General features: G+C 44.4%; 1 protein-coding gene across 1 annotated transcript in view; it reads right to left on the bottom strand.

The window, feature by feature from the left end:
* UBE2H (ubiquitin conjugating enzyme E2 H) overlaps positions 1-17,471 on the bottom strand; it is a 90,703-nt gene extending 73,232 nt beyond the window's left edge. Inside the window, exon 1 of the mRNA XM_075345356.1 lies at positions 17,092-17,471. Coding sequence (XP_075201471.1) covers positions 17,092-17,144 — 53 coding nt within the window. The 5' untranslated portion in view covers positions 17,145-17,471. The remainder of the gene's footprint in view (positions 1-17,091) is intronic.
* Positions 17,472-18,427: the final 956 nt, after the last annotated feature.

Here is an 18,427-nt window from a genome sequence, read left to right as displayed (position 1 = left end):
CACACTGCAACATCTCAAACGACATCGCTGTAACGTCACCGGTTTTGTGACGCAATAGCGATGTTGTTTGCGATGTTGCAGTGTGTAAAACCTATCAGCGACCTGGCCCCTGCTGTGAAGTTGGAATTGTTACAAATCGTTCAGGACCATTCCTAGGTCCTTTGTTTCCCGCTGTGCAGCATGAAGTTTCAGTGTGTGAAGACTTTGCAGCTACTTTGTTAGCAACTTCCCTTTCAAAAGGCTGCTTATCAACGTCCCTAACAACCAGCTAGGTCGCTCTGCAGGTCCGGATCGCTGTTGGCCAGGTTTGCCTGTTTGAACGCTCACCAGAGACTTAGGGAGGTCGCTATTGCGTCACAAAACCGGTGACGTTACAGCGATGTCCTTTGCGATGTTGCAGTGTGTAAACCCAGCTTTACAAAGACTATTTACTGTAGATAACTTGCCCTGTCCTTTTTTCACGCAACCAATTCAGTTAAATTGCCATTATACAATGCACAATTTCAAATGGAACTTAACACTTCTAACCAAGAGTTCCCACATATTAGGGTACTTTCACACTTGCGTTACTTACCTTCTGGCACAATTCGCTGTTTCCCACAGACTTGTATGGATGTTGAATTGTGCCAAAAGTACCTGCGTTGCTTCTGCTGGTCGACGCTGCGTTGCTTCCGCTGGGCGGAAAGAACGCAGCATGTAACTTTTTTTTAAGCGGCAGAATCCTTTATTTTTCACTGCGCATGCTCTTTTTTTTTAATCACAAACTTTATTTTGTCTCTTGGTGGCCGAACATTCAGCTGAGCGCCCGGCAGCCGGCTTTTGAGAGCGCTCTGCTGAGCAATAGTCTGCTGCCGATAAAACTGTAAAGAAGAAAAAAAAAAAAAAAAAAAGCTTTTCGTTTTGTATGATCCGTTGCATCCGTTGGGCCATTATATGCAACGCATCCGTTGCATCCGTCACACAACGCAATGCAACGGATGCCGTTCAACGCAAGTGTGAAACTAGCCTTACATGGGGAAACTTAGGGTGTGAGGATGATCAGGACCCGCTGCATCCTGGATGCGATGGGTCCTGGCCTGCAGGGCGCGAGTCTCGTCTGCAGGGCTCGGGCAGTTGCTGTCTCTCACCGTGTTCTCCCTGCAGAGAACACTCACATCTCTGCAGCAAAGAACTGACATGCTTGTGGCTTGCAGGTCAGTTTATGCTGCGGGCAGTACACGCACAGTGGGCATGGGATTTCCAGAAATCCTATCCACTGTGCTTGTACTGTACTGTACATTGCAGCATTTTGGACACAGCTGAAACACTGTGTCCAAAACACTGTACGCTGATCGTGGGCAAGAAGCCTTAGAAGGATCCTTGAAGAATAATTATCACAAGTTAATAAGGTCCACAGCAGACAACCATTTAACCAGGTTAGTGAACAAACCAGGTATGTATGGCCCATGGCCTAGTGGTCTGAGCAATTTTAACTGGGAAAGCAAGGTTTGTCAAACTCGTGGACTATCTTGTGTGTACTGCTACATCTGCACCAATGATTTAGGTTTACTATATTTTGACAGAAAAAAAAAATTTACACCAGGGGTCCCCAAGCTGTGGTTCAGAAGCTACATGTGGCTTGCAGGCCCATGATGTGTGGTTCTCTGCAGTCTGCCAGCTTGGAGGCTATGAGAGGGTCTCCGGATGGTGTAGCTCTGGGCAAATCGTGTGATACTGTCAGTTAGGGTGGGGTGCTTGAAGCTAGATGCAACAGTGTGGCGATCGTGCTGGATGCAAAAATACCAAATATTGGGTAATTTAAGATTCCCAAGATGAAAGTATGCTTCCTATAAGGATGGAAGGCACAAGGCTTTGATGGGCCTCCTGTGGGAAAGCTTCGGACGTTATACAGATAATGGGAGACTCTGGGTGTCACTACTGGGGAAGGAAGGCGCTGGGTGTGGCTTGCAACCATTTCTTGGCGCTGAATGTGGCTCTTCAGCTTAAAAAAAAAAAAAAAGTTGGAGACCACTTCTTTACACTTTGTAAATTTATACTTAACCCCTTTCCTATCACAGCCAGTATTTCCATTCTTGACCGTATGTGGTAAAACTTTGGAATGCTTCTACATATTCCAATGATTCAGATTATTTTCATAAGTCTGAGTAGAACATTTAGTTTGATATCTTGTTTCTCTATAAAATGCTTGAAATTTGACAAAAAAAAAAAAAAACACAAACTAGAAAATTGAGCAGTTTTAAAACTTTGTTTTCTATCACTGCCGCTCCAGTTGGCGATTTGTGACCTGCCAGCTTCTCCAGTGTTTCGTGAAGCACGCCAGCGATTAAGACTCAAAATAAGTCTATGAGAGCCTTGTTCTGGCTCTCAGATGTATGGAGTGCTTGTGACCCAACTTAAGACTTCCAGCCTTTCAAACGTTAGTCACAAGACGGCACCGTGGGACTAGAGCAACATAAAAAAAAAAAAAAAAAAAATCCAAAAATTTCAAAAAGATGAAGATGCCGGGAGATGTAGTATAAGAATGGGGGCAAGGGACTTAAATTTAAGCGCCACTCCAGTGCTGGAAAGGGACAAAGAAAAACGCAGTGTTGCTTTAATAAGCAACATTCCTATATCTTCAGCACCTTCCCTCTTATTACTGGAGAAGATAGAATTGAACAAGACTTCAGTCCATTGGAGGTTAGTAATTGTGTCCACTGGACCGGAGCAGTGTGAATATCCTGAGTGGCAAGACTTGGCAGCTCTTCTTTTGATTAACCAAGCAGGAGAAACATCATGGCGGCGTGATACACACGACATTAATCACGACAGCCCAGCTAAAAAAAAAAAAAAAAAATTTGGGAATGCCAGGTGGTAAGAAAGTTTGCCAACCTCCCGTACAATGGTCACAGATTATGGACCTTGCCAATGGATCAGAGTACAGCAAGTTGATTCTCCCATCTTATGAATAACCAACTTTGATTGCTCTTTACAGGGAAAATATTCAAAATCAAGAGTCACCAGTAGTTGGCATCTTCTCAATAAGCCATTAAAAAGGTGTTAACAAATGGGAAGCTTCTGAGGTTACTCGGGTCTCTTCATCAGGCATGAATAGTCTTGAAAGCTTGCTTTGTTAGCATATTTTCAAATAGCCATTGAAAAGGTTACTAAGGACTCGAACTCTGAATATTTTTCTATCTACTGGCTGACACATTATGTTATGTTTGCTTTCGTGTTTTAAATTTTCTGCTATTCAGGTGCTGCACAAACTATGCTAGGAGTCTGCTCAATTAAAGCAACTCATGTACTTAGATCTAGGTTTTTATATTTTAGTACAATAGATGCACTTTATGTAAAACAAATAACACGCTTGTCACCTTACTTGGGAAGCTGTACATTTTAAAATTCTCCACCAAAAGGAACTGTATGAGGGTTAATTTTTTTAATTAAATCATGTAGTTTTCAACGGTAGTATACTCTGGTTCATAAAACTCCTGCTTGCTTTTGAGTACACTCTTGGAGTTGGAATGTGAGAAAAAAAAAAATATTAGATATATCTATATCTATCCATCCATCTATAAACACACGATTTTTTTTTTTTTTCTTTTTAAATGGTTTCCTTAAAACTGCTCAGTAGCGCTCACTTCCTTCCTGTTGATTAACTCCTTTGATCCAAAGGCAGGGAGAAAGAAGCCAATGCTATTTGAACATGGGGCTCAATGTGACGTGACAACTGCACGTGATCCCAGACACCAGTTTAAGGGCGCCATTACGAGAGAGGAGTATAGGCTTTATTATTTTACCTGGCATGCGGAATCAGAAGGGGTTATTCTAGTATTGGACAACCCCTTTAAGTAAAAGGAGGAGTTACAAGTGTTAGACAAGTAACAGAATTGAAATGTTTTCTTACAACCACTTTTTTTCAGCTTTCTGTGGTACCGCAATAATATTGCAACGCTATGTGCCTGTGAAATGGAGGCTAAAGCTGAGAGGTACCTGTAGATGTGTCAATTAGGCTACACTTACAGAAGCATATGACTCACACGAGTGCAATGCGACAAAATCTAGCATTGCACTCAGACCAATGATATTTAGTAAGGGAGAGCAGATGTTCAGCTTTTTCTCATCATGCTGCGATTGTCAGGAAGAGACATGTTACTCGCACCCAAATAAGTCTATGGGTACGAGTGAAACATCTGATTGCACTCGGATGATATCTGAGTGCAGTGCAATAATCGCATCAGCTGAGAATGGAGGAGATTAATCCCTCCGCAGCAGCAGCAGCTGTGATCCAATTGCAGGATCGGATCACAGTGGCCTGAAACTCTGCTCACGCTGGCAGAAGAGTGATAGCTGAGGGTCATTAGCATATCGCATCCCATGCGCTCACATCGGAAACCATACACTTGTGGGAATCCAGCATTATAATCACACAGCTCTGCAGTGAGAGCACAGAGTGGGGAAAATAAGTACAGTGGAACCTCAGTTAACGAGTAACCCAGTTAGCGAGTATTTCGCTTTACGAGCAAAGCTTGCTGTAAATTCGTAACTCCGTTTACGAGCAAGCCCTGCCGTACGAGCAAATACTCACCGCACACACTTCTAGTTCCGTACATTCACTGCACTCTAACCCGCTCTTGCAGTCCACACACACACACACACACACACAATGCTGACCTTACCTTCAGTTCCGTTCCCACGCCGGCCTCCTGGTTCTTTTAGTCCGCCAGTACAGGATGTGTATCGGCTAACCATTGCGACGAGGGAGGACGTTTCGCTGTCAACTGCTACTCAAAGGCAGCGCGTTGACCAATCAGAGGCAAATGGCTCCTGCCTTTGACGTCAGCATTCTGACAGCGGAAGTTCTGGATCAGTCGCGATGGTTACCCGATACACATCCTGTACCGGCGAACTAGAAGAAGGCCGGCGATGGAACAGAAGGTAAGGTGACTATAATGTTTGTGTGCGTTGAATGGGACATTGAACAAGTTGTGGAACAAATTATCTGCATTCCAATAATTTCCTATGGGAAATCTTGCTTTGCTAGATGAGTAACTTTGTTTGCAGCAGGGATTTTGGCCCACTCTTCCACACAGATCTTTCATGTTGTTTCGGGGAAGGGGGGGGGGGGGTGAAATCACTGGGTAACATTGAGTTTCAGCATCCTCCAAAGATTTCCTATTTGGTTCTGGTCTGGAGACTGGCTAGGCCAACTCCAGGACCTTGCAATGCTTCTTACGGAGCCACTCCTTGGTTGCCCTGGCTGTGCGTTTCGGTCCTAGTCATGCTGAAAGACCCAGCCATGACCCATCTTCAATACTGTTACTGAGGAAAGGAGGTTGTTGGTCAAAATAACACGATACATCTATCCTACCTTCAATATGGTGCAGTTGTCCTCTACCCTTTGCAGAAAAGCTCCCCCAATATGCTTCACAGTTTGGACAGTGTTCTTGGGATTCTACTCCTCTTTCTTCCTCCAAACACCGCGAGTGGCGTTCAAACCCAAAAGCTTTATTTTTGTCTCACCTGATAACATGCCTCCTCTGAATCATCTAGATGGCCATTGGCAAACTTCAAATAGGCCTGGACATGTGCTGGCATGATCAGGGGAAGCTTGCATGCCTTGCAGGATTTTAATCCATGACATCATAGTGTGTTACTAACTAATCTTTGCGATTTTGATCCCATCTCTCTTCAGGTCATTAACGAGGTCCTCCTGTGAAGTCCTGGGCTAATTTTTGACCTCTCTCAGAATCATCATTACCCCACGAAGCGAGATCTTGCATGGAGCCCCAAACTAAGATTGACAGTCATCTTGTCTGTCTTCCATTTTCTATTAATTGTGCCAACAGTCTTCTCACCAAGCTGCTTGCCCATTATCCTATAGCTCATCTCAGCTTGTACAGATCTACAATTTTGTCCCTAGTGGCCTTAAACAGCTCTTTGGTCTTGGCCATGGTGAATAGGTTGGAGTGTGAGTGTGTGGACAGGTGACTTTCATACAGGTAACAGTGTCAAACAGGTGCAATAAATAAAGATGAGTGCAGCGTAGGTGTGTTTCTAAAAAAAAAAAAAAAAAAAAAGGCAGAATTCTTTCTGGTTATCAAACACTACTTATTTAATGCAATAAAAAGCAAGTTAATTATTTAAAAATCATACAATAGAATTCCCCCCCCCCCCCCCAAGAAAATCCTGTCAGTCACAGTTGAAGTGTACCTACAATAAAAAGTACAGACCTCGCCATGCTTTGTATATATACACACATACATACAGTACTGACCAAAAGTTTGGACACACCTCATCTCTAGAACAACTGTTAAAAGGAGACTTTGTGCAGCAGGTCTTCATGGTAAAATAGCTGCTAGGAAACCACTGCTAAGGACAGGCAACAAGCAGAAGAGTCTTGTTTGGGCTAAAGAACACAAGAAATGGACATTAGACCAGTGGAAATCTGTGCTTTGGTCTGATGAGTCCAAATTTGAGATCTTTGGATCCAACCACCGTGTCTTTGTAGAAAAGATGAATGGATGGACTCTACATGGCTGGTTCCCACCGTGAAGCATGGAGGAGGAGGTGTGATGGTGTGGGGGTGCTTTTCTGGTTACACTGTTGGGGATTTATTCAAAATTGAAGGCATACTGAACCAGTATGGCTACCACAGCATCTTGCAGCAGCGTGCTATTCCATCCGGTTTGCGTTTAGTTGGACCATCATTTATTTTTCAACAGGACAATGACCACAAACACACCTCCAGGCTGTGTAAGGGCTATTTGACTAAGAAAGTGATTGGGTGCTACGCCAGATGACCTGGTCTCCACAGTCACCAGACCTCAACCCAATCGAGATGGTTTGGGGTGAGCTGGTCCGCAGAGTGAAGGCAAAAAGGGCCAACAAGTGCTAAGCATCTCTGGGAACTACTTCAAGACTGTTGGAAAACCATTTCCGGTGACTACCTCTTGAAGCTCATCAAGATAATGCCAAGAGTGTGCAAAGTAGTAATGAAAGCAAAAGGTGGCTACTTTGAAGAACCTAGAATATAACAAATTTTCAGTTTCACACTAAGTATTTCATTCCACATGTTTTAATTCATAGTTTTGATGCCTTCAATGTGAATCTACAATTTTCAGAGTCCTGAAAATAAATAAAACTCATTGAATGAGAAGGTGTGTCCAAACTTTTGGTCTGTACTGTACATACAGCTCCTTGCAAAAGTATTCGGCTCCCTTGAATTTTTCAACCTTTTCCCACATTTCAGGTTTCAAACATAAAAGATACAAAATTTTAATGTTATGGTGAAGAATCAACAACAAGTGGAACACAATTGTGAAGTTCAACGAAATTTATTGCTTATTTTAAACTTATAAAAAAATAATTTGAAAATTGGGGCGTGCAATATTATTTGGCCCCTTTAAGTTAATACTTTGTAGCGCCACCTTTGGCTGCGATTACAGCTGCAAGTCGCTTGGGCTTTGTCTCTATCAGTTTTGCACATCGAGAGACTGAAATTCTCGCCCATTCTTCCTTTGTAAACAGCTGGAGCTGAGTGAGGTTGAATGGAGAGTGTTTGTGAACAGCAGTTTTCAGCTCTTTCCACAGATTCTCGATTGGATTCAGGTCCGGACTTGGACTTGGCCATTCTAACACCTGGATACGTTGGTGAACCATTCCATTGTAGATTTTGCTTTATGTTTGGGATCATTGTCTTGTTGGAAAACAAATCTCCGTCCCAGTCTCAGGTCTTTTGCAGACTCCAACAGGTTTTCTTCAAGAATGGTCCTGTATTTGGCTCCATCCATCTTCCCATTAATTTTAACCATGTTCCCTGTCCCTGCTGAAGAAAAGCAGGCCCAAACTATGAAACTGGCACCACCATATTTGACAGTGAGTATGGTGTGTTCAGGGTGATTAGCTGTGTTGCTTTTACGCCAAACATATCGTTTGGCATTGTGCCCAAAAAGTTCGATTTTAGTTTCATCTGACCAGAGCACCTTTTTCCACATGTTTGGTGTGTCTCCCAGGTGGCTTGTGGCAAACTTTATATACACTTTTTATGGATATCTTTGAGAAATGGCTTTCTTCTTGCCACTCTTCCATTTTCTGTGTTGAGACTCCTAACAGAGGCTCCATGGACCTTTTTTGATTCACTCTTCCATAAAGGCAGCTTTGTGCAGTGTACGACTGATTGTTATCCTATGGACAGACTCTGCCACCTCAGCTGTAGATCTCTGCAGTTCATCCAGAGTGATCATGGGCCTCTTGGCTGCATCTCTGATCAGTCTTCTTGTTCGAGATTAAATTTTTGAAGGATGGCCGGGTCTTTGTAGATTTGCAGTGGTAGGATATTCCTTCCATTGCAATATGATCACTTGCACAGTGCTTCTTGGGATGTTTAAAGTTGTGAAAATCTTTTTGTAACCAAATCCAGGTTTAAACTTCCTCACAACAGTATCACGGACCTGCCTGTTGTGTTCCTTGGTCTTCATGATGCGATCTATGCTTTAAACAGAACACAGACTATCAGAGAGCAGGTGCATTTATACGGAGACTTGATTACACATAGGTGGCTTATATTTATCATCATCAGTCATTTAGGACAACATTGGATCATTCAGAGATCCTCAATGGACTTCTGGAGTGAGTTTGCTGCACTGAAGGTAAAGGGGACTAATAATATTGCACGCCCCAATTTTCAGTTTATTCTTTTTTTTACAAAAGTTTAAAATAAGCATTAAATTTCGTTCAACTTCACAATTGTGTCCCACTTGTTGATTCTTCACCAGAACATTAAATTTTTTATCTTTAGGTTTGAAACCTGAAATGTGGGAAAAGGTTGAAAAATTCAAGGGGTCCAAATACTTTCGCAAGGCACTGTACATACATATTATACATACACACATTTTTACATATGGAATTCAGCATTCAGGGTAACTAAGGATATAGTTTTACAGATGCGTTCAATAAGAATAGTAATTTATATAAAAAATTTTTTTACATTTCACTACGTTTGCAGAAGTATCACCATGCGGGATACATATTAAGTGTTATAGTACAACATATTTGAAAAATATCTACAAAACCCCATGTTCCACGCTGAATTCCTCTTAACAGAAGCCATGTTCCGCTCAAAACTTGTTGCAATTTTGCAGACATTTTGCAATTGCCAAGATGTGTACAGTGGAACCTCGCTTAGCGAGTAACCCACTTAACGAGAATTTCGCTTAAGCAAAGCTTTCTGTAAATTTGTAACGGTTTACAAGAAAGCTTTGCTGTACAAGCAAAATCCTCACCGCACACACTTCCGGTTCCGTACATCCACCGCGCTCTGACCCGCTCTTGCAGTCCACACAAACACGCACGCACATACAGTATTATGCTCCCCTTACCTTCCGTTCCATCGCCGGCCTCATTGTTCTTGTAGTTAGTCGGTGCATCGCGACGAGGGAGGAATCCTTGAGGCGAACTACAAGATCCAGGAGGACGGCGATGGAACGGAAGGTAAGGTGAGCATAATGTGTACCTTCCGTTTCATTGCCGGCCTCCTGGGTCCTGTAGTTCGCCGCTCCAGGCTGTGTTTCGGTAACCATAGCGACGAGGCAGGAACTTCCGCTGTCAGACGCTACTCAAAGGCAGCGTGCTGACCAATCAGAGGCAAGCGGCTCTGCCTTTGACGTCAGCACTCTGGGTGCGGAAGTTCCTCCCTCATCGTCATGGTTACCCGATACACAGCTCGTACCAGCGAACAGCAAGTCCCAGGAGACTGGCAATGGAACGGAAGGTAAGGTGAGCATAATATGTGTGTGTTTTGCGTGTGTGTGCACGCGAGTTGTGTGTGAGTTTGTGCATGTGTGGAGTGACACAATAGGGGACCAGGATGGTACATTAACAAGTTGTGGAATGAATTGTTTGCATTGCAATGATTTCCTATGGGAAATCTTGCTTTGCTGAACGAGTAACTTGGTTAACAAGCACACTCCCAGAACGGATTGTTCTCGTTAACCAAGGTTCCACTGTATTATGTGTATTTTTTTTTTTAAATAGATAAAGCCTTGTAAAATTTTATTGCTGGAGCTAGAACATCTTAATTGCTATGTGTAGTTGTGGACTAGCCTAAATTGCATGAATTAGGAGACAAAGTCTTGCATTAAAGGTGTTGTCCACTACTTTTACAATGATGGCCTATCCTTAGGTCATCAACGTCTGATCGGCCAGGGTCCAACACTCCTCACCCCCACCGTTCAGTTGCTCTTGGTCCCAGCGGTGGCAGCAGGCAGTAATGCTCAGTTCCGGAGCTGCTCCATCTTCTGATGGTGGCCGCGGCCAGGTACTGCACATCCGCCTCCTATTGATCTGAAAAGGAGGCGGATGTGCGGTACCTGGCAGTGTCTACGAGCAGAAGCCTAAGCAGCTCTGGAACTGAGCATTTCCAGCTGCCTGCTGTCGGGACCGAGAGCAACTGATCGGCAGGGGTGAGGGGTCTGGCCCCAGTGGTTCAGACATTGATCACCTATGCTAAGGCTAGGCCATCAATGTAAAAGTAGTGGTCAACCTCTAACCTCAGGCATGTATAAGTACATACCTATTCGGATTTATAGTACATGTGTGACTTTTTGAGCTACATATATCTTTTCCAGTTTAAAACATTTATTTACAGGGAAAACTGATTTTATGGAGTGTTTGAGGGGGTTTTAACAATACTTGTTAGTACCGTTAAAATACATGAAAATGATTGCATTAGTTATACACAAACACTACTTCAGTAATGCTGTGTATTATACTATCCTGTCAGTGCTTGACATTAGCCTATCAGACATCACCTTGTGTATGGCAGACCATACACAACAACATCCAACTGCCATAGATAGCCCATTAATACCCCGCAATCGTGCTGCAGGGGTGCCGATGAGATGACAGTGGGATTGATATCCCTTTGAGATGCTGAAACTGCGAGGATCTGAATTCTTTAAAACCATATCATCCACCACACTATGGGGTTGACAACAGGAGCAATTTACTTTAATCGCACTCCTCATGTGCCGCTTTACATATTGACTGTGGCATATGAGCTGTTAAACTGCTAGGATCGTAAGAATGCCAAACCTAGCAGTTACAGCAGGAGCCCAGCTGTATAACACACCCTGGTGGCAAAACTATAGGCCAAGCCTTGGCTTCACTGGGAGAGGTGGCGGGGTGATATGAAGCCCCTTCTCAACCATATAAATGCCACTGCTGCTATTTACCATGGTATCTAGAGTGTTACACAGCCTGGATCAGTGCTGACAGCAACCATAGCTGCTGCAAGAGCTAGACTGTCAGCTAAGTTGCAAGTCACAAGCTCACGTGCCCATACATTATGGGTGTATTAAATGTTGGGATGTGTTTTTTGTTTTCATATAATGTTAATCGCCTTTCCTCAAGATAGGTAATCAATATAAGATTGGTGAAGTCTGACAGCAAGCACCTCTATCAATCAGCTGTTATTAGCTCCGGCCAGATGTAAACAGAGAAGCTACACTACACATCCTCAGTCAATATAAACACCACTGAATACTGCAGATCATAGGAGCAGATCTACAGAACTCAGCAGTGGCCGTAACACATTAGGTCCTCTGCACAACATACATGCGGAGAACCCCTTTATTGCAGATTTTTTTTTTTTATTTTTTTTTTAAAGGACACATGGTAGCAAATCTCAAATGGCAATCAGAATAAAGTGTTGCTTTGGGAAAGAAGATTGTAATTTTTGTGCAACATAAAACCCCAAAAATATGCACAAATGTTATTTCATGTATGTTCAACTGTTTCAACAGGTGTCACACAGCTGAATATACAATGTGGCTGAAGCCTAAAACAATCAGCTTTCCCAGCATGTCGGAGGTGGCAATAACCAGATACTGTTTCTCTCTTACATAGGGTCATGAAGGGGGTGCAATGCTATGTATCTGCAACAATGACAAATTAAAGACCACCATACATTACGATAAAACACCAAACCTCCCAATGTCAGCCAACCATATGAGGTTTATTGGGGCTTCCCAACTCCCTCCAGCCAGATTATATAGGAGGACATAAAGATCAGGCGGATGGAATTTAATCAATCCACCAATCCAAAATAGAGAACACCGAATCATCCAGCTCTGTATGGGGGGGGGGGGGAGGAAGAAGAGTTGGGAGAGTCATCATTAGGCTATGTGCGCACGTTGCGTATTTACATGCAGCTACGCTGCGATCTGCACCGCAGTGTAACTGCATGCATCCTGCGTCCCCAGCATAATCTATGAAGATTATGCAGGAGCCGTGCGCACGTGGCGTATTAGAGCGCAGCGCTTCGGCTGCTGCCCGAAGCGCACGTTCTAAGAAGTAACATGTCACTTCTTTTGTGCGTATTGGTTGTAATGTCGGTCTCTCTCTCTGTTTATCTGTCGGTCCCTGTGTCTCCCTGTCGGTCGGTCTCTCTCTCTGTCGGTCTAACCCTCTCCCCCCTCTCTCATACTCACCGATCAGCTGCACGGCTGTCACACTGCTCCGGCGGCTTCTCCTGGTTTTGAAAATGCCGGCCGCCCATTATTCAATCTCGTTTTCCCTGCTTCCCCCGCCCACCGGCGCCTCTGATTGGTTGCAGTCAGACACACCCCCATGCTGAGTGACAGCTGTCTCACTGCAACCAATCACAGCCGCCGGTGGGCGGGTCTATCTAGTGCAGGAAAATAAATAAATTTAAAAAAAAAACGCCGTGCGGTCCCGCCCGATTTTGATACCAGCCAGGGTAAAGCCACACGGCTGAAGGTTGGTATTCTCAGGATGGAGAGCCCCACGTTATGGGGCGCCCCCCAGCCTAAAAATATCAGCCAGCAGCCGCCCGCAATTGCCGCATGGATTAGATGTGACAGTCCTGGGACAGTACCCGGCTCATCCAGAACTGCCCTGGTACGGTGGCAATCTGGTAATAAGGAGTTAATGGCAGCAGCCCATAGCTGCCACTATGTCATAGTTAATCAGTGCAGGCGTCTATGAGACACCCCCAATGATTAACCTGGTGAAAGTAAATAAACACATACACCCGAAAAATCCTTTATTTGAAATAAAAGACAAAAACCACCCTCTTTCACCACTTTATTAAAATCCCCAAACACACCTCCAGGTCAGGCATAATCCACGAGGTCCCGCGACACATCCAGCTCTGCTACATGAAGCTGACCGGAGCGGCAGTACACCGCCGCTCCTGTCCGCTCCATGCAGAAACTGAAGTGAGTCGCGCTGTCAGCAGGGACGTCACTGAGGTAATGCCGGTGTGTGTGTGGTGATGATGAGGGCTGTAGTGTCTGAATGTGTACGGGGATGTCGGGTTGTGTGCGGGGATGTCGGAGGTGACGTCCGCGGCCAGCTCGAGTCCTCCACCCGAGACCTGTGGCCGCGGGTAACCTGAGTGACGGCACCAGTGATCGCGTTGCTGTCTCGATGAAGTTCACCCGAGTTCATTCTGATCGCGCGGCTGTCTCCCGCAGCCAGCCATGTGCTCTTTTTGACATTCCGGTCGCAGTCGGCTCTGCTGCAAGTCTATGGGGATGCAGCAGAGCCGAGTGGTACCGCACTGTCAAAAATGTGCGCTCTGGATGCTTTTCCCATGGCAGATCAAGCATCCAGAACGCATGAATTCTGCAGGAACGTGTGCACGTTGCGTTCTGCCGAATGAGTCTCAGAACGCAGCTCTTCGGCTGCGTTCTGAGATGCACATGCAGTGACTATTTTACGCTGCGTAATAGAACGCAACATGCACACAGCCTTAGGTTGACACTTATCTAATGTGTCTGGCGAGCCCAAATCTTGCAAGATTCAGAAGGCATACTATGAGAGGTCTATGCCCTTGGGAAAAATGATCATGAACTGTTACCACACCCCAAAAGGTGCCCACAAACATAAAATAATCTCAGCAGACCCTGCGAACAATATTTATTAGCGTACCCCAACTGTCTCCAAATAGAGATCAGAATAACTAGACTGGAGCAAAATGGAATTTAACATTCACAAGCATGTTTATGGACAGGGAACTTAGCTGGACTATGCAATCATTGTGATTAGCAAAAACAAAGGACTTTTTTTTAGCTGAAAAAAAGATTACATGTGGATTTTAAAAACTGCAACAAAGTGCAAAAATTTATCCGGGACAGTGAAAAGAAAAGAAAAAAATTCTTGAAGATAAAAATAAAATAAAATAATAAAATGATACAACTTTAATCCAACTATAATAAAGGAGAGGTATAAAACACCAAAAACCCAGTATGATTTTGGAAGATCCATTACGTCTAACAAAATGCAAAAATTATTGGCTTTAATATTCAAATTGCACTGAAACAACAAAATGTAATCCTTATATTTAACAGCTAAACGGTCCTCGCAGTCTATAAAGTGAAATGGAAAGCCGAAAAATAAAAGTTGCGGTAAGGTGATGACTTGGCCACACCAAATGCCTTCCCACCATGTACACACATCCTGCATGGCCAGGAGCCTCCATACACAGAACAGCTCCTTTGTCAGTGATCAGCTGTTTGCTTGGCCGTCCTCTCGCCTGCTTCCGGGTAGTAACAGAGCAGCCAATAACATGACAGCGAGCTGACAAAACAAGCAGCTCAGCCCTCCAGCTCGGCTCTAGTAATATGCAACAGTTTTACAAGGAAGTTACGGAAGTGGGTAGGGGCTGCAGGTTTACATCATACACAGACGAGGGCCTTTAAACCTTATATCTGACCTTTTCCCTAAAATAGGGGTTGAACTCGGAGAAACTTTTCGACATGACAAGATGGATCTTTTCTGATCCACGATATAAGACATAAACAAACTTCACAAACACAACGATCAATCCAAGCCGAGAAGAAGGTCATAAGTAATAGGCATAAAAATAGGGCCAGCTGTAGGGAGGGGGAATGAAACATCAGTGACTCACAATTTCTGAAGGCTGGTTGTCATTACCAAGCCCTAAACATTTCCACCTCAGTATTAAAACAGATCCTAAAAAGATACCCATGCATTAACCCCCTCGTAACTGGTTTGACACTATTCACGTAGACTAAAAAGGTGTTTCCTAAAATATATCTCCTAGATCATAAACTATGGCTGAATTTAGGCCTGGGTGCTAACCAAGGAGACTGGAGGGTCACATTCCTCCTCCGCTTCACCAAACATCTCCAACAAAACTCCCTTTCACAGCAAAAACCCACCACCTTCTTTTCTTGGGAGCAAAACAAACCTATAGTGTCCTCTCCCACTTTATACACTAGGGCAAATGGACTTCCAGCAAAATAGAAGGGTGGAGAGGAATAACATTCATACAAAACAGCTTCTGAGCCAATTCACACCCCCCTTCCTTTAGCACAGCCCCCTTAAAGCCATTGGTGCCAGACAGACCCCTAGGCAGCATACAAGGTCTGCAATCTTAGATACCAAAGTTAACTTTGCACACCCCAGGGAGGGAAGGAATGAAGGGGGGGGGGGGGTTAGTTGTGCGAAAGCTACTTAATGCGGGCTCAAATCCTCCTTCTGTACAATAGTATACAGCGTAAAGAATACAATACAATATGGAATCTACATTACTAATGTATACTGGAGGCAGGTGACCCTTTCTTCACCGGAGATCCTGCATTGCAGACCTGAAAAGTCCAATGGGATTCTGCGTGTTCATTTAATGTAATGACACTTTTCAGAAATGATTGTGTCTGTAGCTAGAAATGAACAAAGAGGCAGCCTCTCGCCCAAACGGTGCGTGAACACACAAAACATACGCTGTGGTTAGCGATCTAATTTAAGCTCCGGGGTGAGGAACCTGCACATTAGTGAGAAATCTGCCTTATTCCTCTACAATAGAGACGAAGCAGAAAGGATCAGCAATGGGGCCCGATCTAGTACTGATGTGACAACAGCCTTTTGTGTGCGGCCTTACAACGAAAAAAAAAACCCACCACGACAGAAATAAGGCGAGAGCACCGAGCCCTGATGACACGTAACATGACCAAAACAACAGATTATTAATATAGGACAGGTCACAGAAAGCAGGGACAGGTCACACACAAGTAGGGTTTGACAGCTCTTAAAGGGACAAAGATAAGTGCTGGAAGTACAAAGATCAGCTTATAGAAATGGTGAGAAGAAAGCAGCTCAACACAAGCCAGGAAAATTTCCACATCCGTGTCCCCCTCCCTCCCCAGCCCACCAATAATATGATATAATGGGCCTGAGAGCCATGGCAGCCCTAGGGCTCAGCAACTACTTGTAATCAGATCCCCTGAGAATAGGACACATACATCATATAGTGACACTCCAGCACTGGGAACATATAAGAAGACACATATAGGAGGGCAGATACATATCTATGGTATATACAGTGCACCCCCAGCACTGGGAGTCTATAGGGGACACATACATCATATGTATATTACAGCATATATACACAGTAGGCCCCTAGCACTGTATACAAGTCACATATATTAAGTAAACAGTGGGCCTCCAGCAATGAGAGTATATAGGACAATAATCTATATAGTATAAAGGGGGCCCTCAGCACTAAACAGGAGAGTATATATATATATATATATATATATATATATATATATATATATATATATATATTAGTATTCAGTATACATACAGCGGGCCCCAGCACTGTTTATGAGTCACATATAAAGTATACAGTGGGCTCCCAGCAGTGAGAGTATATAGGACAGATACATAATCTATATAGTATACAGGGAGTCCTCGGCACTGTAAACAGGACACATATATATAGTATTCAGTATATATACAGTTGGCCCCCAGCACTGTATAAAGGACACATATGTATATACTGTGGGGCCCCAGAGCAGGGAGTATATAGGACACATACATCATATATAATATACCTTATATATACAGTGGGCCCCCAAGACTATATAGAGGACACATATACAAAGTATGCAGTATATACAGCGGGGCCCCAGCACTGTATACTGGAGGACACGTAGACTACACTCCTCACTTCACTGCTGTCCAGCAGCCATGACAAGGTAAGATGGCAGCCACAATGAAGCTTTCCCAGCCGCAGTCCTCACCGCCCCCCACTTATGCCCAGCACCCCGAGAAGGATACAGTTTGACCACATCCGTGTCCATCCGCCTCTTGCCCGGGCTGGGAGATGACATGGCTTCAGCTCCCCCCCGGGGTCTCCCACTCGGCTGGCCGCAGCGCTGAGGGCTGGAAAATAGGCTTGTCGTTGACACAGAAAGCGGGACTTATTTTTCTCTCCCCCGGGCTCAGCTATCCGGGGCTGTAGTCTCAGTCGGTGTTTATATATCTGACTGAGGGGTCGAGCCTCACTGTCGCTTCCCCCTGGACCCCGCTGTCGGTGTTGACGCCGCCGACGTCTTCGTTCTCCGGGGGACTTCCCTTCATACACGTAAATAATACAACCGACTACAAGAACCGCTGTCACGTGACCTCGCCAAATAATGACGCGCCGGTCGCGGAGGAAGACTTAAAAACAGAGAAGGGAGAGGAGGAGTCAGAATACATGGGCGGAGTGATCTATATTGCTGTCCAAGCCTCGTTCTGAAAATAAGGGACTACCTGTTCTCTAGTCAGCTTCTATGTGAGGAAATTTTGGCGGCCGTTATCGAAGATGGCGTTATAGAGAGCCTTATGGGAGTTGTAGTCAGAGTGTGGCTGCAAGATGTTTTGTTTGTTTCTGATATTGAGCGATATAAGATTTGTGACAAAATTCTACAGCATGTGATGGGGAGCACGCACTGTCCCCACACTTCTCTGCAAATAGTGCAAGCAATACATTTCAATATGGTAAGTTTAGTATAAAACAATAGCTATGGATTATATATATATATATATATATATATATATATATATATACTAGAAGGTGGCCCGATTCTACGCATCGGGTATTCTACAATATACGTATTGTGTAGTTCATGTATGATTTTTGTTATATATAGATATATAGATGTTGTTGTGTGTAGTTACCAAGTGTTTGTGTAGGGCGCTGTACATGTTCTGGGTGTGGCGGGGGGTGAGAGCGGTGTTGTATGTGTGTTGCGTGTGTTGCGTTGTTTGTGGAGCGCTGTGTGTCTGTAGTATTGTGTGTGTGTGTGTTGTGCGGTTTGTTTGTGTGTGTGTGGTGTGTTTTGGGGGGAGGTATGTTTTGAGCAATGTGTGTGTTGTGCGGTATGTGCGTATATTTGTGTGTGCTGCGGTGTTTGTGTGTTGGGTGTTGTGTGTGTGTGTGTGTGCAGCGTTGTCTGTGTGTGTGTGTGGGTGTCTGTGTAGGGCGTTGTTTGTGGTTCCCAGTGTGTGTGTGTGTGTTGTGCAGTGCGCGTGTGTGTTGGGGGGAGGTGTGCACCTCCCATCGTGCTCCATCCCCCATGCTGCACACCCCCCATCGTGCTCCATCCCCCATGCAGCGCACTCCCCATCG

This window comes from Anomaloglossus baeobatrachus, chromosome 4 (genome assembly GCF_048569485.1).
Source record: "Anomaloglossus baeobatrachus isolate aAnoBae1 chromosome 4, aAnoBae1.hap1, whole genome shotgun sequence".
NCBI lineage: Eukaryota > Metazoa > Chordata > Amphibia > Anura > Aromobatidae > Anomaloglossus > Anomaloglossus baeobatrachus.
Note: the sequence above shows the minus strand (reverse complement) of the source record. Positions and strands in the feature narration are given on the sequence as shown.